The sequence below is a fragment of the Chiloscyllium punctatum genome, chromosome 9 (genome assembly GCF_047496795.1).
Source record: "Chiloscyllium punctatum isolate Juve2018m chromosome 9, sChiPun1.3, whole genome shotgun sequence".
Taxonomy (NCBI): Eukaryota; Metazoa; Chordata; class Chondrichthyes; order Orectolobiformes; family Hemiscylliidae; genus Chiloscyllium; species Chiloscyllium punctatum.
In genome coordinates this window covers 39,646,589-39,671,774 of record NC_092747.1, presented here as the reverse complement: position 1 = coordinate 39,671,774, position 25,186 = coordinate 39,646,589, and the positions used below count along the sequence as shown (strand labels likewise).

The window sequence follows — 25,186 nt, the reverse complement described above, 5'->3', positions numbered from 1 at the left end:
TGTTAGGTTACAAAATAACCCATGTCGGAGAGGGGAGGCAAAGCAGAAAACCACAGGCCAGGTTCTTTGACATCTGTCATAGTAAATATGTTAGAAGTTATTATTAAAGTTGTTATAGTAGACACTTCAAAAAGTTTAAGACAATCAGACAGAGCAAACATGGTTCTATGAAGTTAATCATGTTTAGCAAATTGGTTGGAGTTGGAGTTCTTTGAGGAAGTAACACATGCTGCAGATAAGGAAAACCCTGGATAGGCTAGGATTTCATAACATTTGATAAGGTGCTACATCACACATTGTTCTGGAAAATAAAAGTTTGTGGTTTAGGAACTAACACGTTGGCACAGATGGAAGATTGGCGAGCTGACGGGATACGGGGTAGGCAGAAATGGGTCATTTTGTGGTTGGCAAGAAATGACCAGTGGTGTGCCGAAGAGATCAATGCTGGGGCTGCAACCTTTTAATATTAATTTGAATGAAAGGACTGAAGGTATAGTTGCTCAGTTTGTTGATGAGTCAAAGATATGTTGTGAAGGAGGCATAAGGAGCCTACAAAGAGATGTCAACAAGTTTAGGGAATGGGCAAAGATGTTGCAACTGTGTGTAATGTGTGAAATTGTCCATTTGGCAGTAAGAAAAGAGCAGCAGATTTTTTAAAGTAGTGAGAGATTGCTGGTCTTTGAGATGCAGAGAGTCTGGAGACCTGGCGCATGGATCACAAATTGTTGATATGCAGGCACTGCAAGTAAATAGGAAAGCTAATAGAATGTTATTGTTTATTGCAAAGTGAGTTAACTGGTGAAATCACATCTGGAGTACAATGTGCAGTTTTGGTCCCCTCAAATTGGTAGGGATGTAAATATATTGGAAACAGTTCAGAGAAGGTTTACTCTACCAACACTGGTGTTGTGTTTTAGGGGAAAATTGGACAGGTGAGACTTGCCCATTGGAGTGTAGAAACGTAAGAGGTGAATTGTTTGAAACATTTAAGGTCCTAATTGGTTTTAACATGGTATGTATAAAAAATGTCTCCTCGTGGAAAAATTCAGAATTAAGGCACAAACTAAAGGATTCATGGCTGAGGTGAAGGAATGCATTTTGTCACATAGGTTTAAGTGTCTTTGGAACACTTCCTCAGTGGAAGCAGAGTCATAGAGATGTACAGCATGGAAACAGACCCTTCGGTCCAACTTGTCCATGCCGACTAGGTATCCCAACCCAATCTAGTCCCACCTGTTAGCATCTAGTCCATATTCCTCCAAACGTTTCCTATTCATATACTCATCCAAATGCCTCTTAAATGTTGCAATTGTATCAGCCTCCACCACATCCTCTGGCAGCTCATTCCATACACATACCACCCTCTGCGTGAAAACATTGCCCCTTAGGTCTCTCAAATCTTTCCCCTCTTACCCTAAGCCTATGCCCTCTAGTTCATTTTTAAGGCAGTAGTAGATTATTAATAAGCAAGGGACTGAAGAATTATCAGGGGTATGTGGAGTTGAAGTTGCAATCAAGTCAGCCATGGTCTTGAATTATGGAACAGGCTTAAGAGGCTGAGTGGCCTACTTCTGCTTCTAAGTCGTATGTAATTGAGATTAAGGGAGGACATGATTGAGGTGGATAAAACTGAGGAGCATAGACAGGATAGACAGGAAAAAAATGTACCCCATACTAGAGGAATCAATGACCAGGTATGGGCAGGAGGTTTAGAATGCACGCGAAGAATTTTTTTTTAAACTCAGTGTGGGAATCTCAAATTCACTACCTGCAAGGGTGAGAGAGGCAGAAACCCTCATGACATCAAAGTATTTAGATGTTTGCGTGCAATGCTTAGGCATACAAGGCTGTGACCAAATGCTGGAAAATTGGGTTAGAATAGTTGGGTATTTTCTTTTGACTGGCACAGACTCAGTGGGCCAAGGTGTGTTTTTCTGTGTTGGAAGCCTCTATGACTATGTAACCTGCTGGTAGGACACCTTGGCTTATAGGGCTGTGTGTGTACAAGGCAAATAGCCTGTCCTATTGCCATTAAAATAGCCTCTAGTTTATTGCTTCACTTGGTTCCACTCTGAAAATATCTCTTCTGCTTTGGCTCCCTGTGCCAGTTTATGACATCTCCTATTATCGAGTCCCTTGGCTTGTATAATAATAAATCATATTTAATTTGTTTCACAGTTAATATTCTCTCATGCGTTCAAAGTTTGAAGTAAGTTGTTTGTTTTTCTTCACTTCACTTTTTCTTTTGAATTTTTTAATATCATTGCGCAATGTTATTTGATTCCTTCATAGTTTTCTTGTCATTCTTATTTTAATTTTGAGAGATTGAAGCTGATCAACCCTAGTTCTTTTTGGATGAATGCACCATCTATGGTTTGGAGGCTGATTTCAATTTTGCCACCTTTCCTCAAAAGGCTTTGCTTTTTGATTTATGGCAGCATTTCTTTTTAGTATATATTTAAGCTGTTAAATGTGAATGTATTAGAGAGCTGTGATTCTCATGTTTGGCTGTTCCATCTTGCAACAATTTCAGAACCTGTCAAGCATGTTTTTAAAAAAATCCAAATGATTATTTTGCACTTTCTTTCATAATCTCTCCTGTCAAATAGAATACACATAGGCACGCATTTCTATTTTGTATATGATGGGTGAATTTCATCCAAAAGTAAAGTATTATTATTAGGTTTGACTGAACCTACTTAGGCCTAATTTATATATAACAACACTGACTGAGTTTCAAAAAGACTCATTGGCTGTTAATTGCTTTGAGATATTTGGTCGTTGCAAAAAGCAATTTAATTCCAAGTCTTTCTAAAAGCATAAGTACCCATGATTTATTGGAACAGCAATCTATTGTAACATCTCATTTTTTTCCTTATAAAATCAACTTATTTTCATTTTGTATCTTTTCTTTAGATAAATGAGTGCATAAAGATATCAGTTGACAATGTAAAATCCTTAAAATAAAAATGTATTAATTGACTATGTTGCAGTCTGATGAGATGTCGTGTTCATTATCTAGTTGTTATGCTTTTCTCCTTTAACTATCCTATAACTGAAACCAATCTGAATGTACTGTTAGTTTCTTGTGTTATGTGGAAAATCAACAGTTGACAGAATAAAGTTTTGGCTGTTCCACGTATTATTTTTTGGCTTTTGTGAATGCCTTTTTAAAATCAATTCTGAGATAATCTATTATCATATAGATTTAAGGCATAAAATGCTTAATTTCATCTTTTACTGTAATGTATATTCAGTTTGCATCCTTAACAAAATTTCATCATAAAATGTAATCCTTTCTTATTAGTGCAATGTTATAGTTTACATTTTAAATAAATATCTAGCACTAGGTTGCACACTGTTCAAAGGAAAACTTTACATTTGCAAAAATTGGAAATTACATTTAGTGGGAGCAGACTAAATTTATAACTAGCAGATGCAAACAGCAGCATCTTAGCTGATAACAGCTTTTTAAATTGTGCTACATCCAGTTCACTTTCAGCTAGATTATTTTATCCATTTCTGAGCACCATGCTTGAGGAATAGTATGAAGACTTTGAAGATGGTACAGAAGAAATTTACTATGCGTGAGGGGTCTTGGCTAGTATTATAGTTAAATGGATAGACTGGAGAAGCTGGGGTTATCTCTGAGCAGAGAAAAGTGAAGGAAGTCATTTGGAAGAGTGATTAAGGAGAAACTGTTTCCAATGACTGAAGGATCATTGACCAGTGGGCCTAAATTTAATCTGTCAAGTAAAAGAAAATAGACATGGGAAAAGATTTTATGTAAGGAATGGTTAAGATTTAGGATATACTGCCTGATACTGATTCAGTAATAAAATTGAATTTTAGAATAAAATTGAATAAATGCTTGAAGAAGAAAAATAGTGTCAGAATTTGGGGAAAGAGAAGGTTATTGCAATATATTTTGAAAGAGCAGAAGAACTCTGGCCAGGAGTAGGTAATTCAGCCCCTCAAGTCTGAAAGAGTAACAGTTGTCATTCAGTGGAGCATGTAGCCTCCTGCCCTCCACTATTCTACAGTAGGTAAGCATTATCGGGTGAATCAGAAAGTGCTGGAGAAACTTAGCAAATCTAGCAACATCTGTGGAAGAGAGAAACTGACTTCATGTTTCAAGTCCAATATAATTTCTTCAAATCTGAAAGGAGTTGAAAATGGTGCTTTTTACGCTGTAGTCCGAGGGAATGGAGGAGAACGTGCAACATACTGAGAGTGTGTCCAGAGCAAAATACAAAGAGAGCGTGAATGTTAGTGAAAGTAATAGAGATGTAACATGTAAATGATAGATGTCAAAAGGGCAAAAGAATATCCAGTCTGCTGAGAACTGAGTCATGGCTGGGTGGAGGGATGTGGTAAAACAGTGATTTCCTTGTACCTCTTTGAATCCAGTGTACTGTATTTGCTGCTCAGTTAATTTGTCCCAGCAATTACATTTCAGATGCATGAGAGAAAATTATGATAAAAGCTTATTTTTCTTGCATTCACTGTTTTCTTTTGTAGGAAAGGAATTATTTTGTAAATTGCTTGTCATTTTAGTATTGCTAATTCCTTTACTTTACCAAAGGCTTGGTGAAAAGTCAGCACTTACCATGCTACAACTCAAAAGGTGATCCAGTGAAGGATGTAAGCCAATTAGGAGTCTTAGGTCACAATTGAGCACTCACTCAACATCCTAGTCTTGCCTGATATCTGTCACTACATTCCCTTTTCTTCCCTATCTCCAGCCCCTCATTTCTGCTGCCTCCTTTACCAGGGCTTACCACTTCCACATCCCTGCATCCTACTTTGTACCTCATCCCAATTCCTCCTGCTCCATTCTTTTGTTTATTTATTCTGCCTTTTCCTGGATCACCTCTGGATCCCTTTCCCTTATCATTCCTTACTTCCATATCTCAGTCTCTTCCTTGCTCCCATCCACATTAACCCTCTTTTTCATCTTATCTCTGCACTTTCTCTGCCTTCATCTCAATCCCTATAACCCTGTTAACAACCTGAATCCAAAGATAGTTTCGAAGTTCCATGTTTTAAGCTACAAAGGAAGTCAGTGCAGAACAAGAAGGCTTTGGGAATCAGCAGCTGCATGTGCTGACATATGTTGAACAGCAGAGGGTGCTAATGGGTGACCTGTGATCCAAAGCACAGGTCTGAGAAGCAAAAGAGAGGATACGTGGGTGGTGGCCAATTTGGTTGGTCAGTAAGCTGAACATAGCCACTGTAAGATGCAACTAGGCAAGCATCTGAACAAATTGGCAAAAGAAAACTTCAGAATGGGACAAAGAAAAGTCAGTAAAATGAGATCTTTGAGGCATCCAGTGGCAGAGATTAGCAAGCAGACTGATTTCAGGAGATATAGGTCATGTTACTAAAGGTTAGAAACATTAGTGCCACTCAGCTTGGTTGCAAATTATTTATGATCTTGACATTAAGAGGATTGGCATCTCTACAAATCAGTCAAATTCAATCTATTAAAACATGAGGACACATTTTTTAGATTAGATTAGATTACTTACAGTGTGGAAACAGGCCCTTCAGCCCAACAAGTCCACACCGCCCCACCGAAGCGTAACCCACCCATACCCCTACATCTTCATCTACATTTACATCTTACCTAACACTATGGGCAATTTAGCATGGCCAATTCACCTGGCCTGCACATCTTTGGACTGTGGGAGGAAACCGGAGCACCCGGAGGAAACCCACGCAGACACGGGGAGAACGTGCAAACTCCACACAGTCAGTCGCCTGAGGCGGGAATTGAACGCGGGTCTCAGGCGCTGTGAGACAGCAGTGCTAACCACTGTGCCACCGTGCCGCCCACATTCTTTCAAGGAATCTGAATGTTGGTGACTAGGGCAGCGTTTGTTTCCCTTGAGAAGGTGATGAGCCTTTTCTAATTGTTGCAGTCACAAGTTGTGTAGGTACACCACAGTGCTGTTAGGAAAGGAAAATATATGAAGAAATAGCCTGGGAAAATGTCTACACATTCCCTCAACAACAGGTATGGTTCTCAAATAAGTCATTGGATGATGACCCATTTGAGTACAATGTCTAGTTGTAAGTCCTGTGTTTGATTAATTTGATTTATTGTTGTCACATTTACTTAAGTACAGTGAAAAGTTTTGTTTTGCATGCAGTAAGGGAGATCATATCGAACAAGGACATAAAAATCATAGGGTATTAAATCCATCCGTGTTGCTACAAAGCTTTTGGAAGGCTACAATGTGAGTTTATTTCTTGATAAAGAGACCTTACAGTGAAAAAGGAACTGTAGGCATCAGTCAGTGGCAGCAACAAATCATTTACTGGAAATAAAACTAAAATAGGAAGAATGATTCAGACTTAATATTATTAATGTACTAAGATTTGTGCAAGAATGTCTGTTTTCAGAGAAAGCAATGTAACTACAGCGTGCAGGCTTGGTTCTGAGAAATGAATATGCTCAAAGAAAATGGTAATTTCATTTAAAAAAAAATACACTAGCCAACTGCGCGTAAAAGTTTTTAAGGAACAAGCAGACTGGCAAAGAGAAGAAAATGAGGGAAGGAATTATTAAGCAATCTGACATGAATTGTAGATGAAAATATACAACATTAATTCGTTGTTTGTAACTCTTCAACTTAGGTATTTGCTGACTGACCAAAACCGGCTACGCAGTGTAAATGATATTATGCCAATGATAGGTGCACGTTTTTACACACAATTGGATGCTGCACAGATGAGAAATGATGTGATTGAAGACGATCTGATGAAGGTAAATAATTGATTACTAGGTGTCACGTGCATAAAGTAGTTTTAAGATGCCAGCATGAGACTTGGAATGCTGATGTTTTTTTAAGGTGTGCATTGTAAATGTTTTTGCAAAGAGATATTTAACACCAACTTTATTCAGGGGGTGTTGCTGTCTAGACTAGCATTATTGCGCACATTCTTGTTCGCATATAATGCCACTGAAGCAATCTTTTTCCTTCAAAAGAAAACTATACAATCAAGAACTTATACAAAGTCCCTTTTAATTATTTTGGGCTGAAATCTGTCTGCCTTCCACATATGTGCCTGTATCGTAAAATACTCTTTTTGTCATCTTGTCCACCTTTAAATGAGTCCTATTTAACTTTTTTTTATTAAATTGGTCCTGGATTTTTGAGGATGCATCTTCTAATACCAGGAAAGCAGAACTCTGAAATGACGACTGAATTAAAATTCATTGAGTTCAGAATTCTAAATTCTGTTTTTGCAACAGATCATTCTTTCTTGTGCTAAGTTGCAATTGATGGTCAGAGAATTCTCCATCTTTTGAGAATAACATAGGGCTGTTTATGGGCTAAACAGTGTTAAAAGCTCTCATGATGAAAATCTTGTTCATAATTGTTTTTAATGAACCGATCCAATCATGATATTAAATTATTAATGGCCATAGACCTGCAAAAGGCAGCTTTGCTGTGTACTGTTTAATGCCCAACCTTAGTTCTCCCTAAAAATGTGATGGTGAGTTTTTTTTCTTGAACTATTGTAGCCCTTGGCGTGCAAGGGCACCAGCGGTGCTGTTGGTGAGAGAATTCCAGGATTTTGACCCAGCAATCATGAAAGAATAGTGATGTTGTTCCAATTTGTGACTTGGAGCTGGTGGTGTTTCCATGCATCTGCTGCCTTTGTCCTTCTATATGGTAGACATCAGAAGGGTTCAGAGATACTGTTGAAAAGGCCTTGTGGATTACTGCAGTGCATATGATTGATAGCACACACTGCTGCTTGTACATGTTGGCGGTGAGGAAGTGAATGCCAGAGGTGCCTAACAAGCAGGCTGTTATGTCTGAAATGGTGTCAAACTTCTTGAGTGTTGTTGAAGCTGCAAGTGGAGAATTTTCCATTATACTCCTGACCTGTGCTGTATAAATGGTGGACAGATTTTGAGGAATCAGGAGGTGTGTTACTTGCGGCAGACTACATAGCTTCTGACCTACTCTTGTAGCTACAGTATCTATATGGCTTGTCCAGTTCAGTTTCTGGTTAATGGTAACCCCCAGAATGTTGATCTCACCCATTCGGTAATACTATTGACTGTCTAGGTGCGATGGTATGATTCTCTGTTGTGGAGATAGTTATTGCCTGGCACAAGTTTTTTACTTGCCACTTATCAGCACAAGCCTGGATTTTGTTTAGGTCTTCCTACATATGGACACAGAATGTTTCTTTATCTGACGAGTTATGAATGGTGTTGCACATTGTATATCAGTAGCAAACATCCCCATCTCTGACCTTATGATGGAGGTAAGCAGCTGAAGATGTTTGGGATTTGGATACTAAGCTGAAGAACTGCAGTGATGTCCTGGAGCTGACATGATTGATTTCCAACAATCTCTAGAATTATCTTCCTTTGTGTTAGGTATAGTTTCAGCCATTGAAAAGACTTTTTTTCTGACTTTGCTAAGGCTGGTTGATGTCAATAGCAATCACTGTCATGTGACCTCTGGAATTCAGCTCCTTTTTTTTTGTCCAGGTTTGGATGAAGGCTGTGGTGAGGTCAGGAGCTCGGGATCTTTATAAAATCCAAACTCCATGTCAGTGAGCAGATTATTACTTTGCAAGTACTTTGCATGAGCCCTTTGCATCAATTTAATAAGTGAAAGTCGACTGTTTGCAATAACTGACTGGGTTGAATTAGTTCTTCTTTTTGTGCAAAGGACCTGCCTAGGCACTTTTTTGTATTGGCTTGTAGGTGCCATTGCTTTGTGCAAAGTCCACAGTAGTAAGCGAGAATGGTGTCAGAGCCTGCAGCCGCTGCGATGTATATTGTTTTCAGTTGTTTCTTGACATCACATGGAGTGAGATAAATTGATTGAACACTGATATTTGTGGAGTTGGGGATCTTTGGAGGAAGCAAAGATGGATCATCCACTTGACACTTGCCTGAAGTACTTGTTCTGTCTTCAAACACTACGTCTTTTTATACTGATGCAATAATCACTCCTCTGTGTTGAGGATGGGAACATTTGTGGCGCGTCCACCTCCTGTTAATTGTCAATTTCTATTTAGGACTGAATGTGGCAGAGCCACAACAGCTGGGATCTGATCCTTTGATTGTGGGATCGCCTATCCCTGTCTATTGCATGCTACTTAAGCTATTCAGCATGCAGGTAGTGTTGTAGCTTCACCTGGTTGACACCTCATTTTTAATTATGCCTGGTGCTCCTCCTGGCGTGCTGTCCTCTACTTTTTATTGAACATGAACTGATCATCTCACTTTATGGCAATTGTAGAGTCCTTGCCACATCATGAGCTGATAGCTGCTGCTGTTGGCTTGCAGTACCTCATGATGTCCAGATTTAAATAACCAAATCTCTTCAATGCCAGTCCCATTTAGCGCACAGTGTATTTGACATGAGGATGGATGGTGTCATCATTGTGAAGGTGGGTTTTCATCTCCATTGACTGTGTGCTGATCACTGCTACTGATATTGTCATGGATAGATGTATCTGTGACAAATGGATTAGTGAGGGTGAGATCAAGTGTATTTTCTCCTCTCCTTGATTCCCTCGCCAGCTGTTACAGACACAACCGATTAGAAATAAACTAGCTCGATCAACAATGGTGTTACCAAGCCACTCTTTGTGATGAACATTGAAAACTCCACCCGGAATGCATTGTGTCACCCTCAGTGCTTCCACCAGTGATGTTCAACATGGAGGAGTACTGTGGTAAATGGTAATAAGCAGCAGATTTCCTTACCCATGTTTGACCTGGTGCTGTGAGACCTCTTCAGGTCCAGAGTTGCTGTTGAGAACTCCCAGGGCAACTTGTTCCTGACTGTTCACCACTATGCCATCCCCTCTGGTGTGTCCGACTTGCAGGTGAGGCAGATGGTGATAGTGGTGTCTGAGATAATGCCTGTAATGTATGATTCTATGATTATGACTTTGTTAGGCTGTTAGTTGACCAGTGTCTCAGAGCACTCCCAATTTTGGCACAAACTCCCAGATGCTGGGAAGGAAACCTTTGCACAGTTGATGCAGGGTGTTTTGTTTGGTTTCATTCCTTTGTTTGGACTTTGTATTAGTCAATGCAACTGAGTGACTTACTAGGCCTTGTCAGAGGATATTTATGAGTCAACTACGTTACTCTAGGTCTGGAGTTGCATGTAGACCAGACTAGGATGATAAAACTCCTTCCCTAAACGATATTAGCGACAAGATGGTTTTTATGACAATCACCATTGAGCTAGCTTTTCTTTATTCAGCTCAAGTTTCACCATCTTTCTCTGCACTGACCTCATTGGTATAACGTTGCAAATATAATGCTTAATAGTCAGGATTGCTTTAGCTGATGTCCCTTGTACCTGTTAATGTTGACAGATTCATGAGGTCTTTGGTTATATTCTGTATGTTAACTTCAACATTACTTTGTGAAGGGTACTAATTATTGTACTAAATTGCCTAGAAAGTAATTTGGAAAGTTGGCATTGTTAAAGTTTCCATTTAATGCTTTATAGAAACACATTTTTCATACTAAACTTGGAAAGATTAAAAGGAATTCTAACCAATGTGTTGATGTTTTAATGGAAAACCAGCAGAAAACAGCCAGATAGAAAATGTTGCAGAGTTCATTAATCCTCCAACCTCTATAGTTTGATAGAATTTAATTTGTATTTACTATATTTTACTAATATTTGCAAAAGGGTATACTGGAATAAACATTGGTTCAGTAATGCAGTGACAGCTGGAATTATGAGAACTGAGAAAATGCCAGCAACATTGAACAAATTTTGTCCTGCTTCACAGTAAAAGGCACAAATTGCATTTGGGAACTAAAATGTATTCAAGGGGCTGTTGATGAACTGAATGTACTTAATCCTGTTGCTGTTAATTGAGAAAAACTAAATGGACTAAGACCCCTAGTTCCTAAAAATGGTAGCAATTGAGATAGGATTACAAATTTCCAAAATTATGTTGATTCTAGAACAGTCCTAGTGGATTTGAAGTTATCAAGTATGTTAGTATTCAAGAAAGGAGGGATTCAGAAACCAGGGAAATACAGGGCAAAGGAAGCATTAACAATGCACTGAGTGAGTCAGCATGGTTCTATGAAAAGAAAAAGACATACTTTTCCTCTGAATATGTAATTGGTAGGATAGGTAGATAGGAGTGTCAGTAGATGTAATATATTTGTATTTCCAAAAGTGTTTCCGTAAGGTCCCAAGCAGACAGCAAGACAGGATCTCATGGAATTGAGATAAATGTTAGCATGGATGGAAGATTAGTTGATGGACAGGAAACAGGAACCGGAGTTGAAGAGGCATTTTCAAGTTGATTACTGTAACTAATGGAGTACAGCCAGGACCTCAACTATTTACAATCTCGACAAATGACTCAGTTGAAGAGATCATGAATAATGTACTCTACAATGCAAAGCTCAGAAGCTGCAGACATTGAGTGAATGCCCTCACATTTAGATGAGTAAGATGTAATCTTTTTGAATCATACACAGTTTTGAAGCGGAGACTTTAAGAAGTTATTTCCTCTGCCAGCACACTTGGTTGAGGAGATCAATTTATTGCAGCCACATTTGCTGATGATGCAGAAGTGTGTAGGTTAGCAAGTTGTGAGAAGAATATAGTACGTCTGCAAAGAGTGTAGGTAGGTTAAGTGAGCGGGCAAAATTTTGGCGCATGAAATATGTGGGAAAGTGTGAGGTTGTCTACTTCTTCGGTAGAAAAAATAGAAAAGCAGAATATTCAAATGGAGAGAGACTATAATCTTTTTCAATGCAGAGCAATATGGATGTTCTTGTGTAAAATTCACAAAAAAATGTTAGCATGCACTTATAGCAAGTTATTCGGAACGCAAGTAAAATGTTGTCTGTTATTGCAAGGGGAATGGAGTACAAAAGTAAGAAAGTCTAGCTACAACTGTACAGTGTGTTGGTGATATCACATCAAAAGTTTTGGTCTCCCTACTTAAGGAGGGATAAACTTGCATTGGAATCAGTTCACGTGGTTGATTCCCAGAATAAAGGTATTGTTTCTTCTGAAATGCGCCAGATGGCCTGTCAATATAAGCAATCCTGTAGAGGGTTTTTTTTCCCACACTCAAATGTGTTCTTGCTACTTTTTATGTTTAACAGACTTGGGACTTTTAGATAATTAAACAGACCATCTATGTACTTCACAAGCATTTACATTTGCTCCAGAAATTTCTGACTCTATATTTAAGGCCTTTCAAAAAGCACTAATTTAAAACACAGCTGTTGAGTTTGAGTTAAGGTTTTCTGCCTGTGAGATTTCCACTCCTTTCCCCTGTGGGCAAGGAGAAAAGGATCTGTCAAAAATAGGGATGGGACTTCAGGATCCAAGTCTTAGAGTTATAGAGATGTTCAGCACTGTAACAGACCCTTCGGTCCAACTTGTCCATGCCGATCAGATATCCCAAAATTAATCTCGTCCCATTTGTCAGCACATGTCTCATATCCCTGTAAACCCTTCCCATTCATATACCCACACGGATGCCTTTTAAAATGATGTAATTATTCCAGACTCCTCCTCTTTCTCTAGCAGTTCATTCCATACATGCACAATAATTTGTGTGAAAAAGTTACCCCTTAGATCCCTTTTAAATCTATTCCCTTTCACCCTAAATTTATGCCCTCTAGTTCTGGAGTACCCCCAACTCAGGGAAAAGACCTTGTCTATTTACCCTAACCATACCCCTCGTGATTTTACAAATCTCTGGAAGGTCACCCCTCAACTTCCGACACTCCAGGGAAAAGACTGATGAGTCTAATACTGGTGGTGTGCAAGTTGTTGAAGGGAATCCTGAAGGACAGGGTTTACATGTATTTGGGTAGGCAAGGACTGATAGTCAACATGGCTTTGAGTGTGGGAAATCATGTCTCACTAACATGATTTGAGTTTTTTGAAGGAGTAACAAAGAGGATTAATTGAGGGCAGAGCGATGGGCGTGATCTACATGGACGTCAGTAAGGCGTTCAACAAGGTTGCTTATGGTAGACTGGTTAGCAAGGTTATATCACATGGAATACAGAGAGAATAGCCATTTAGATTCAGAACTGGATCGAAGGTAGAAGACAGAGGGTGATGTTGGGGATTGCTTTTCAGACTGGCCTCCTGTTACCATTGGTGTGTCACAAGGATCCAGCCTTTCCCTGTAGCTCAAACCCATCATACTTGGCAACACCCTTGTAAATATTTTCTGAACCCTTTCAACAACCTTCCTGTAGGAGGGAGACCAGAATTGCATGCAATATTCCAAAAGTTGCCGAAGCAATGTCCTGTACAGCTGCAACATGATCTCCCAACTCCTGTACACAATACTCTGACCAAGAAAAGAAAGCATACAAACGCCTCTTTCACTGTCTTCTCTACCTGTGACTCCATTTTCAAGGATCTATGAACCTGCACTCCAAGGTCTGTTTGTTCAGCAACATTCCCCAGGACCTTACCATTAAATGTAATAAGCCCTGCCCTGATTTGCCTTTCCAAAATGCAGCACCTTACCTTTATCTAAATTAAACTTCATCTTCCACTCCTCAGCCCATCTGATCAGGAGTCAAACGTGTGGTGCTGAAAAAGCGCAGTCAGTCAGGCAGCATCCGAGGAGCAGGAGAGTCGACGTTTTGAGCATGAGCTCTTCATCAGGATTCCTTCTGTGCTCTAGGACCCTTTGATTCAGATACATCACACTAGTACTTACCACATAATAAAAATTGGAATGAGGCATAAACAAACTGCCAGCATAAAGTTGAAGCCTGTAAATCCATGGAAGGTGGCAGCATAAACATTATTGAAAACTATGGAGGAAACGGTAGCGCTTAAATTTTCAAGACAAGCAACACAGGCAAACAGAACACCTGCAAATTAACAATGATGAATAAAACCATATTAATGATGGCACAAAGAAAGAATCTCTTGAAAAATCATACTCTAATTCAGGTTACTTTTTCAACAGAAAACAACTTTCTTTTGTGAAAGATGGAATGAGGGAGGAGGTACTCTGAATATAAAACTGGCATAATCCAGTTAGGCTGAATGGCTTGTTTACCTTGTGGATTTAAAAAAAACAGAAGTTTCTGCATTGGATCATGGTGTCATTGGGTCAATAACAGGCTCACGATGGCTTCAACAGTAGCCATCAAGATAGCGCTACCTCTTACCTAAAGGCAGTAATTTTACAAAACTGTGCTCCTCGCATAGAGTTTCCTTAAACCAGGAGGCATAGCAAATACACTTGTTATTTCCTAATGATAAATAAATGAAAAGTCATAGGCAGCACATAGCTAAACCTCTAATATATGTTCCAGAACTTAAAGCTGTATGTCATTGATTTTTTTTTATTTAATGAAGCTGATCACTGTACAGCCAAACAAAATTAAGTATTTAAAACTAAAAGAACTCAAGCTATAGATATATTTTTAACGATGCAGCACATTTTCTTATGATACAATGTCTAAAAGAATAGACTGATGGCAGTGTTAAAAAGTGGGATGCTGGAAAAACACAGCCAGTCAGGCAGCATCCGAGGAGCAGGAGAGTCAATGTTTTGAGCGTAACCTCTTCTTCAGAATTCCTGATGCCTGACTGGCGGTGCTTTTCCAGCACCTCACTTTTTGACTCTGATCTCCAGCATCTGCAGTCCTCACTTTCTCCCATCTGTTCAAGGGCCCATTGTACTTTGCTGTCCACTATACCTCCAATTTTAGTGTCATCTGTAAACTTACTAACCACATCTCCTATGTTCACATCCAAATCATTTATATAAATGACGAAAAGTATTGGACTCAATGCTGATCCTTGTGGGACACCACTGGTCCCAGGCCTCCAGTCTGAAAAGCAACCCTTCACCACCACCCTCTCTTTTTTCCTACCTTTGAGCTAGTTTTAAATATAAATGGCTAGTTCTCCCTGTATTCTATGTAGTATAACCTTGCTAACCAATCTACCGTGAGGAACCTTGTCGAATGCCTTACTGAAGTCCATATAGCCCACCGCTCTGCCTCATTAATTCCCTTCGTTACTCCTTCAAAAGACTCAAGTTAGTGAGACGTGATTTCTCTCACACAAAGCCATGTTGACTATCCGTAATCAGTCCTTGCCTATCCAAATACATGCAATTTCGGTCCGTCAGGATTCCCACCAACACCTTAACCACCACCGATATCAGGCTCACCGATTTATAGTTCCCTGGTTTTTCCTTGTCCATTATTTTTATAGATCTCTGCAATTGGTTGGACTCTGAGAAAATTTGACCATAGTGCCAGAACAAAGAGTCAGGGAATTCGGATGGAAATGAGAATTTTTTTTCATTCTGTATATCCTTGTAAGCCCTGTATATCCTTGAGATTCTCTATCCCACAGAGCTGTGATTTCATTGTACCTGATCATTTCAAGGCTGAGATTGATCGATCTTTGGATATTTAACAGAATTAAAGGTTCTGGAGAACAGATTGAAACATAAAGTAGAGATTGAAGTTTGGTTGTTAGCTTCAGGGTCGTATTAGGCATGAAGGGCCTTATGACCTACTCCTGCTCTTATTTCTTATATTCTTCTGATTGGAGGAATATTTGGAGTTAGTTTTGTTGCTGTATGTGTATATGCTTCAAGATGGATAAATGCCAAAGGTTTGGATTGACGGCTGAAGTCTTGGTAAATTGTTGCAGTGCTCCTGTAGTTAGTAAACCCTGGAGCTGCAGTGTGCCAGTGATGGAGAGATTGAATATTTGTACAGTTGAATGATCTCATTAGTGCTTGGTATGATTCCAGGCAGTGGCAAGTTTTTGCCTTGATTTCTATTGACTTCAGTTTTACCAGGGATCCTTGCTGTCACATTCTGTGAAATAATGCCCTTGTTTCACTGCTGGAGTTTAATTTTCTTGTTTATGTATGGACCGCAGTTGTATTGAGCTTTTGAGCTGAAAGGCTCTGGCAGAACTGAAACTAAGCAATGGTTTCATCTTTATTGAAACTTCTAGACACTTGGCTGAGCGGTACATTAATTTTGTTCTTCTTTAACTTGTGTTTTCTGTCTTGCAGGAGGTGCAAAATGGAAGGCTGTTTCGACTACTAGCAAAACTGGGAACCATCAATGAGAGGCCAGAGTAAGCTTTATTAGCAGAAAATCAAGCTAGAATGTGACGCTCCAGGTTTATTTTTGCCATCTCTCTACTCTTACCTTACTGGTACCCTCCTACTCCCTTTCTATTTTTTTCCTTTCTGAATATCATCTTGCATTTAGCCTAGGCCAGACACTCATCTCTAAGAAACAAAACAGAAGTTGCTGAAAAAGTTGAGCAGATCTGGCAGCATCTGTAAAGAGAAATCAGAATTAACATTTCAGGTCTGGTGACCATTCTCAGAACCCTCCTGAAAAAGGATCACCGGACCTGAAATGTTAACTCAGATTTCTCTTCACAGATGCTGCCAGACCTGCTGAGCTTTTCCACATCTTCGTCTTTGTTCAGGGTTTCTGTGGTTTTATCATGATTCTAAGAACATTTAATAATATCAGGTTTGATAGCCAAACAATAAAAGCACAAATGCATACTTCAGTCTCGGCAGAGTGGACCCATTTTTTTCTTTTCCATCTGTCATTTACCCCAATTTTAAATCATTATTATTCCTTCACTGTCATTAGCGTGCCCTTTGTTTTTCGCTCTGGCCGCCCTCACAATCTGTTCCACTCTTCCTCCCACTATGCTTACAGCATTGAAAACACCATTTCCCAACTGCTTTTAGTTTTGAAGAAGAGTTATGGCAGACTCAACATTAACTATTCCTCCTGCCACTGATGCTGCCAGACCAGTTGAATTTCTCAAGCACATGGTTTTTATTTCAGATATCAAATACCTGCAGTCTATTGCTTTTATATTAGTTCAAAATTGTTTTTCATTATAGGCTATGCAACTATAAATGAGAATATGCTAAGATTACTCCACTCTCGTCACGTTAATTTGACTGTTGGGTCCCTCTGATTTCTAAATATGCAACTACTATCTTTATAGTTGTCTTGGGTATGAGGTTTATGTAATTACTCTGCTCGTAATATTTTAATATTGAATATTAGAAAATAATTATGTTCAGTCCATCACCAGGATCAAATGCTTCCATTCTCAAAGTATTACTTGACAGTGCCTCACTTAATCTGCTCCTAGCCTCATGCTTTGTTACTTATAAGTTTGGCTATTGTGTCTAAGTTAGCATCCATCTTCCATGACTCGAACGTTATCTTATCCTAAAGTGCTGCCCATATCCAAACTCTCACCATGTGCTACATATTTGTTAAATTTGTGTTTACTGACCTACATTGACTTCTGGTCTACCATTACCTCAATTTTCAAATTATTATTCTTGTTTTCAGATGCTTCCATTGCTGTTTCTCAGTGTGATAATCCTTCAAGATATGTGTGCTGCTCTAAATATGGCCTTTTCACCATTCCTGATTTTAGTTGATCTGCAGTTGGTGGCTGTGCCTTCAACTGCAAATGCTGTCAGCTTTGAAATTCTCTTCCCAAAACTTGCTGCCTTCTCATGTTCATTTAAGAGGTTTTTTTCAAAGCTGTTATTTTGCAGATACTTCTGCCATTATGCCTTTTATGGATCATTATGAAGTGTTGTTTCCTCAGACTTTTGCCTTTGGATATTTTGCTATGTTGAAGGTAGTGGGTAAATGCAAGTTGCTGCTTCACCCTTTTTATATTTGAAGAAATTAAATGTAGACAACTATACTTCATAATGATGCAACAGTGGTTCAAAATTTGAGCATTTTTTGTAATAGTTTTGATCAGAACCTAACAATTGTATCTTTTTTAATCTGTTCCTGGGTTGTGGTTATTGCTGACAGCACCAAACTTTTACTTCCCTTTCCTCACTGCCCTTGAGAGGTGGAGGCACTCAAAAGGGAATTAGATGGTTATTTAAAAGCAATAATCTGCAGAGAAAAGGCATAAGGAAAGTATTTGAATGGGTCCTCATTTGGAGAGTAGAGCAGATACGATGGGATGGATGACTTCCACCACTGCAATAATTCTGAATTCCAGAGTGAAAGGTGTCTTTAATAACTTAATTTCAATATTGTAAATGCATCTGCAATGCTGTTAGGGAGACAGTGCTTGGATTTTAACTCCATGACTTTAAGAACAAATATATAACTTTCAGTTAGGATCATTCATGAATTGTTGGCAGGATTGTAATTAATTTGCTCTTGTTCTTCTAGATGATAGAAGCCCTGGTTTTGGAAGGTGTTGATAAAGGACTTTTGTGAGTTGCTGCAGAGGATCTTGTAGATCAGGCTTTTCCAGTGGGCTGCCTGGGTGGAGGGTTCCTATGAGGCCCCCATGCTGATGCTCAAAAATGGACACATTTGGAAAATAGTAATCATAATATTATGTCGGATAGAATAAAGATCAGACAATGATTAAGATTCCTGACTGTAAAACAGCAGATTTTGTTGATATAAAAATTGAACTGGAGCATGTTGATTGGAAACACATTTTGGTGGATAAAGCAGGAGATGAAAAATGGGAGAATTTCAAAGAGATGAATAGGGTGCAAGCTAGATGCCTAGTGAGAAATAAAACATGATGTATCCAAAGCTAGAATACCTTGAATGATTAACGATATTGATGGGGAAATAAGGAAGAAGAAAAAAAAGAGGTAAATGATGCATACTAGAATAATAGTACCAATAGAATCAGAAAAGTATCTCAAATGCAGAGACAGACTAAAGTTGGAATAAGAAAAGGTAAGAGGAAGCTTGAGCACAGGATGTCATGTTATGATAAAACTAATAATAAAATGTTGAGCAAATACATTAATAGCAAAAGATTAATGAAGGATAGAGCGGTTCTCATAAAGAACAGACAGGGTAAGCTGTTTACTGAAGCAAAGAACTTGGCAGAAATACTAAATGAGCACTTCGCTTCTGTCTTTATCAAATTGGAACATGGTAACAATGGCCGATTTGAAAATATGGGTGTTGAGCAATTCAGCAGGAAAATGGTAGATGAGAAGAGGTGCTAAAAAGGTTGGCAGAACTCCAAGGTGGAGAAGTCAGCAGACCTGGGTGGGATGCATCCTAGGTTGCAGAGAGAAGTAAGGGAACGAAATGCAGAGCTATTGACAGAATTTTTCAGGCCTTTCTGAACACAGGATTGGTGCTGAAGGACTGGAGGATTGCAAATTTGACACCATTATTTAAGAAAGGGGCAAAGGATAACCCAGGAAACTGTAGCCCTGTAAACAAGATGTCAGTAGTGGGCAAACTGGTGAAAGCCATAATACAGGATTAGGTAAAAATACGTTAATTCTAGACAGTCAACATGGCTTTGGCTCTGATAAATTTAATGGAATTCTTTGGCAATGTGATTCAGACAGTGGATGAGGGTAATGCTGTGGATGTTGCATATTTGCACTTTCAGAACACATTTGATATGGTGGAACATGGTAGGTTGATTTGCAAATTAGAAATGTTTGGAATTGATATGTACTTGGCAGCATGGATTATAAATTGGTTAAAAAATATGAAACAGAGGATAGGTATAAATGTGCATTTCTCAGATTGAAGACAAGTTGAAAGTGGTGTTCTTCAGGGATCAGTGTTGGGATCCTTGCTTTTTCTGATTTGGAGATGGAGATGAGGACAAAATCTCGAAATTTGCGGGTGATAACTAAACCAGAGAGTTTAGTGAAATGTGGCAATCATATTGAGTGACATTAGAGTGCCATTGGCAAGTTGGCCCAGTGGGCAGAGGCCTGTCAGATGAATTTCAAAGCAGAGAAATGTGAGGTAATTTTATTTTTGTAAAAGATAAATGGAGAGACAATACAGGCTCAATGGTACAACTTTGAGCAGAGGAACCTCAGGGTTCACATGCATAGTTCTCTGAAGATGGCCAGGCAAGTTAATACAGTTGTTAAGAATGCTGATAAGATCCTGGGATTTACTAAGAGTCATAGAGCATAAAAGTAAGGAAGTGATGTTGCACTTCTATAGATCATTGGTCAGACCACATTTGGAGTATTTGATTTAATTCTGGGCACCTTATTTAAGGAAGGATGTTAAAGCTCTGTAGAGAGTATAAAGAGATTTATTACACTGATATCATGAATTAGGGCTTTTAGATACAAGGAAAGATTAGAGAAATTGGTCTTAAACTTCCCTGCTCCCAAGAGAAAAAGAGGTGACTTTATTAAGACATCAAAATTATGAACAATTTTGATAACGTAAAGAAAGATATTCTGCTTCTACCAGTTGGTATGTTAGCAAGAAGGGATGACAATTTCAGGATTGTCAGCAAGAGAGCTAGGAGTGAGATAATAAGAAACTTCTTGACTCAGAGTTTTTAAGATTTGGATATGCTGCTTTGGAGAGTGATGGAAGTGGATGCTGAGGATGTTTAAAAGAGAGCTGGATATATATATTTGCAAATGATTAGTGGGCGGCATGGTGGCACAGTGGTTAGCACTGCTGCCTCAGCACCAGAGACCCGGGTTCAATTCCTGCCTCAGGCGACTGACTGTGTGGAGTTTGCACATTCTCCCCGTGTCTGCGTGGGTTTCCTCCGGGTGCTCCGGTTTCCTCCCACAGTCCAAAAATGTGCAGGTTGGGTGAATTGGCCATGTTAAATTGCCTGTAGTGTTAGGTGCAAGGGTAAATGTAGGGGAATGGGCCTGGGTGGGTGTACTCTGGCGGGTCGGTGTGGACTTGTTGGGACGAAGGGCCTGTTTCCACACTGTAAGTAATCTAAAAAAATTAATTTAGAGGGCAATGGGGAAAGGGCTGGAAATTGGGGCTAGTAGGGTTAAGTGGTGTCCTTCTGTATTATAAAATTCTATGATTCTATTTGAGATGTTTCATGGAACTACTTCTTCAAGCAGAGGCTGGTTCTCTTCCACACTTATGTAATCTCACTAGTAAGTGTATGAGCTTTGGCAGCAGGGTACGGGAAGAGTGAGGCAGGGAGGGTTTGATTGATGAGTGAATATTTGAGGGGGGCTTTATTGGTGAGGCTATTAAGAGTTAGTGAGGTGTTGGTGAGTGGGGGTATCGCTGGGTAAGTGTCAGGGTGGGGGAGTGGAGTTGGGGGTGTGAGGCACACAAACAACAACTTGTGTGGAAAGTTGTAGGTCATGCTATAAAAGAGATAGTAACAATGGGAATGCAAAATTGGCTGAATAGGAAATCAAGAGTAATGGCCAACAGGTATTTTTTTGGGAAGGAGAAACGTTTTCAGAGGAGTTCCCCAGGGGTCAAAATTGGGACCCTGGCTTTTCCTGATTTATATTAATAATCTAGATCTTGGTGCACAAGGGATTAATTTCAAAATTTGTGGGTGTCACAAAACTTATGAGAAGTATAGTATAGAAATCCAACAGGATAATGACCAGCTGGTGCAGCAGACAAACATTTTGTGGATGACATTGAATGCAGAGAAATATGAGGTGATGCACTTTATTTTAAATCGTACAATCCCTACAGTGTGGAAGCCCATCAAGTCCACACTGACCCTCCAAAGATCATCCTATCCACACCCTCCTCCCTTCCACCCTGTCCCTCTATCCCTGCATTTCCCATGGCTAATCTACCTAGACTGCACATCCCTGGACACAATGGGCAATTTAGCATGGCCAGTCCACCTAACCTGTAGATCATGGGACTGTGGGAGGAAACTGGAGCACCCAGAGGAAATGCAAGCAGACGCTGGGAGAATGTGCAAACTGCACACAATTGCTGAAGGTGGGAGGAAGAACTTTGAAACCCAATATAGTTTGGAGCATCAGCGATTAACTGGTAGAGCAGATGGGAGAGTGAGTAACCTGAGTGATGGAGGGCCAGTGGTTGAGTTTGAGTGAGGCTTGGCGAGAAAGTGAGTGACTGGTTAGTGTGATGAGGGTCGGTGGATGGATTGGTGAGTCCATGGGCCAGAAACCACCACCTCCCCAGAAAAAAAACTACCAACAAAACAAGCTGCGAAAGGAGGGGGGCAATCCGAATTGAAAGGCAACACACTTCCTCCTCTCATAATTGTGTGAATTCCACCCAGAGCATCTCAGAGTGTGCACCACCAGTGGTGTAAAACAGCCAGTATTAATTAAACTCAACTCCTTAGCTCAACCATCAAGAGAGAAAGTAAGGTAATTAATTCTGAAACTAGGGTCCTTCTCTTAATAAACAAATGTCTCATGATATGAGGCTCAAGCTGGCTATCATGAATTGCGGAAAGTTACTTAAAGGAATGAAGGTGGATAGGCAATGGCAAATCTTTAAAGAGTGCATGGAGGAACTGCAACAATGATTAATTCCTGTCTGTTGCAGAAATAAAATGGAAAAGGTGACCCAAGCATGGCTAACAAAGGAAAATTAATGATAGTATTAGATGGCATAAAATATTTCAAAACAACAGACGCAAGGATTTGGAGCAGTTTAGATTTCAGCAAAGGAGGACAAAGGGATTGATTAGGGAGAAATAGAGGAAGCTTGTAGAAGCATCAATCAGTGTGTGGAGAGAAAAAGGATAGTGAAGACAAATGTAGGTTTCCCCTTACCATCCGAACATGGAAAGGTATAATGGAGAATAAGAAGAAAACAGACCAATTGTCTTCACCAAGGAGGGCACAAATAACATTCCAAAAATATTGGGAAACACCAGATCTAGTGAGAGTGAGTATCTGAAGGAAATCGTATTAGTAGGGAAATGCTGTTTGGGAAATTGACAGGATTCCAGTGTGACAAATTGCAAGACCAGATAATCTACATCACAGAATACTTAAGAAAATGCCTGTAGAAGTAGTGGATGCATTGGTAGTTATCTTTCAAGATTTTACAAACTCTGAAAAGTTCCCATGGATTGGATGTTAGCAACACACTATTTGAAAAAGGAGATAGAAAACAAGGAATTTATAGACTGGTTGATCTAACATCAGTAGTAGGGAAATTGGAGCCCATTATGAAACATTTAATAACCAAGCAAATGGAAAGCGTTGACAGGATTGGACATAATCACTATGGATTTACGAAGGGGAAATCATGCTTGACAAATCTTCTGGAGTTTTTTGAGGATATGACCAGTAGAGTTGATGAGGCGAAGCCAATGTATCTTGTTTACTTGAACTTTCATAAGCTGTTGAGAAAGGCCCATAGATTGGGGGTAGTGTACTGATGTGTTTAGAGAGCTGGTTGATGGACTGGAACCAGAGTAGAAATGAAGGGTCTTTTTCCAAATGGCAACCAGTGACTAGAGAGGTACCTGCAGGAATCTTTGCTTGGACCTCAGCTATTCACAGTATACTTGAGTGATTTAGATGAAGGGACTAAATGTAATTCTGCACTTTTGCAGTGGACACAAAGCTAGGTGGGAGGGTGAACTGTGAGGAGGATGCAGAAGTATTTCAGTGTGATTTCAACAAATTGAGTAAATGGATTTCAGATGAAGTATATTGTGGAAATGTCAAATTATCCAAAACGTGAAGGCAGATTGTATCTGAAGGACATTAGATTGGGAAAGGAGGAACTGCAATGAGACCTTGGTGTGTTTGTACACCAATCGCTGAAAGGTGGGCTTGCAGGAGCAGCAGGCAGTGAAGAAAGCAAATGGTATCTTGGCTTTCACAATGAGAGGATTAGAGTACAGGAGAAATCATAACTTGTTGCAGTTGTACAGGGCCTTGTTGAGTCCACCTGGTGTGTTGTATACAGTTTTGGTCTCCTTATCTGGGGAAGGATGTCTGGCTATGGAGGGAGTGCAGCAAAGGTTTATTGGGCTGATTCTTGGGATGACAGTCCTAACTGATCCAGTCTCTCTTTATATGTCAGTTCTACATTCATTGGAGTTTAGAAAATAAGAAGGGACCTCCTAGAAACCCACCATTTTGAGTTGTAGCTTCAGGCTTTGGTAGTAGAATTATAATATTCCAGTTTGTGTTTTGAAGAAGTTTCCAAACTTAATTGAACCTATTTTAACCTATTAATTTCTTGGAATCCTACATGCATGAGTTTTTTTCTAATTTTCTTCTTGATTGTGAGCACCAATTTTACTGTGTGGTTATCTTTCAAACTTCGGTTTATTCGCTAATGTAACCAAGGATTTATCCAAAATTATCAAACAGTTTATTCACTTTGATACGTAATTTTAAGTTAGAGAAAGTGAGGACTGCAGGTGCTGGAGATTAGAGTTGAGAGTGTGGTGCTGGAAAAGCACAGCTAGTCAGGCAGCATCCGAGGAGCAGGAGAATCGATGTTTCAGGCATGAGCCCTTCGTGATGAAGGGCCCATGCCTGAAACGTCAATTCTGCTGCTTCTCGGATGTTGCTTGACTGGCTGTGTACTTCCAGCACCACACTCTTGACCATAATTTTAAGTTGTCAAACAATATTGGTAAATTTTGATAGATGAGATAATGTTGGAGAACTACAACCAAGTTGTTTGCTACATTTTCTCATCTAATTTCCTGCATATTATAAAAACAATTCATTGCTTGTTTACAAGCAACAATGATGTCTTATTAAATATTTAATTGACGACAAGGTATTTTGCAACACCATTACAATGTGCAAGGTAAGTTATTTTACTGTTTTTCTCTATCTCTGAGGCAAAAGTGTCATTATTTGGGTCAAGTTAACATATTTAACTTTTCTTTCACTTTACAATTATAAACATTTGCTGCTGACTGGAGTGACTGAAATTAAGTGGAGGAAAGCCTATTAGGCAAACCGGTAGGATTCTTGCCCAGTTAGAATGTAACATCTCTGAAGAAGGCATTACCTCAGTGATTTTTGTTTTCTTCATTTGGAGTACAACCTGAAGGTATGTTTGAGAATGAAGAGGACTTTACCAGAGATAGGTACATTTGCACATTTGTCAGCTGCCTTGTTGCATCAACTGTCTGCTCCTAGTTCCTCCAAAAGAATGAAGATACAGTCACTGAAAGAGACCCAGTTTGCAGCAAAGGCTACTGGGAAGTAACATGAATTCAATAACATGGTTACTGACACAAAAATGGTTTTATGGTTCTTAATAAATGTATTAATTTGGATGTGGAGATTGAACTACATTCAAAGAATAAAATAGACCATATTAAGGGTAAGTTATCTAAAATTTTTGATTATAGTGAAGCAAGAGTTGTGCTATGTGAAATTAGTTTAACCACGCATCTTGTAAATA

At 39.3% G+C, this 25,186-nt stretch overlaps 1 protein-coding gene across 2 annotated transcripts in view; it reads left to right on the top strand.

Moving 5' to 3' along the window:
• The window catches only part of pan3 (poly(A) specific ribonuclease subunit PAN3), a 161,618-nt gene that overhangs the window by 132,161 nt on the left and 4,271 nt on the right, over positions 1-25,186 (top strand). For both annotated transcript variants that reach the window (XM_072577296.1, XM_072577295.1), the window contains exons 15-16: positions 6,643-6,772; positions 16,063-16,127. In XM_072577296.1, coding sequence (XP_072433397.1) covers positions 6,643-6,772; positions 16,063-16,127 — 195 coding nt within the window. The remainder of the gene's footprint in view (positions 1-6,642; positions 6,773-16,062; positions 16,128-25,186) is intronic.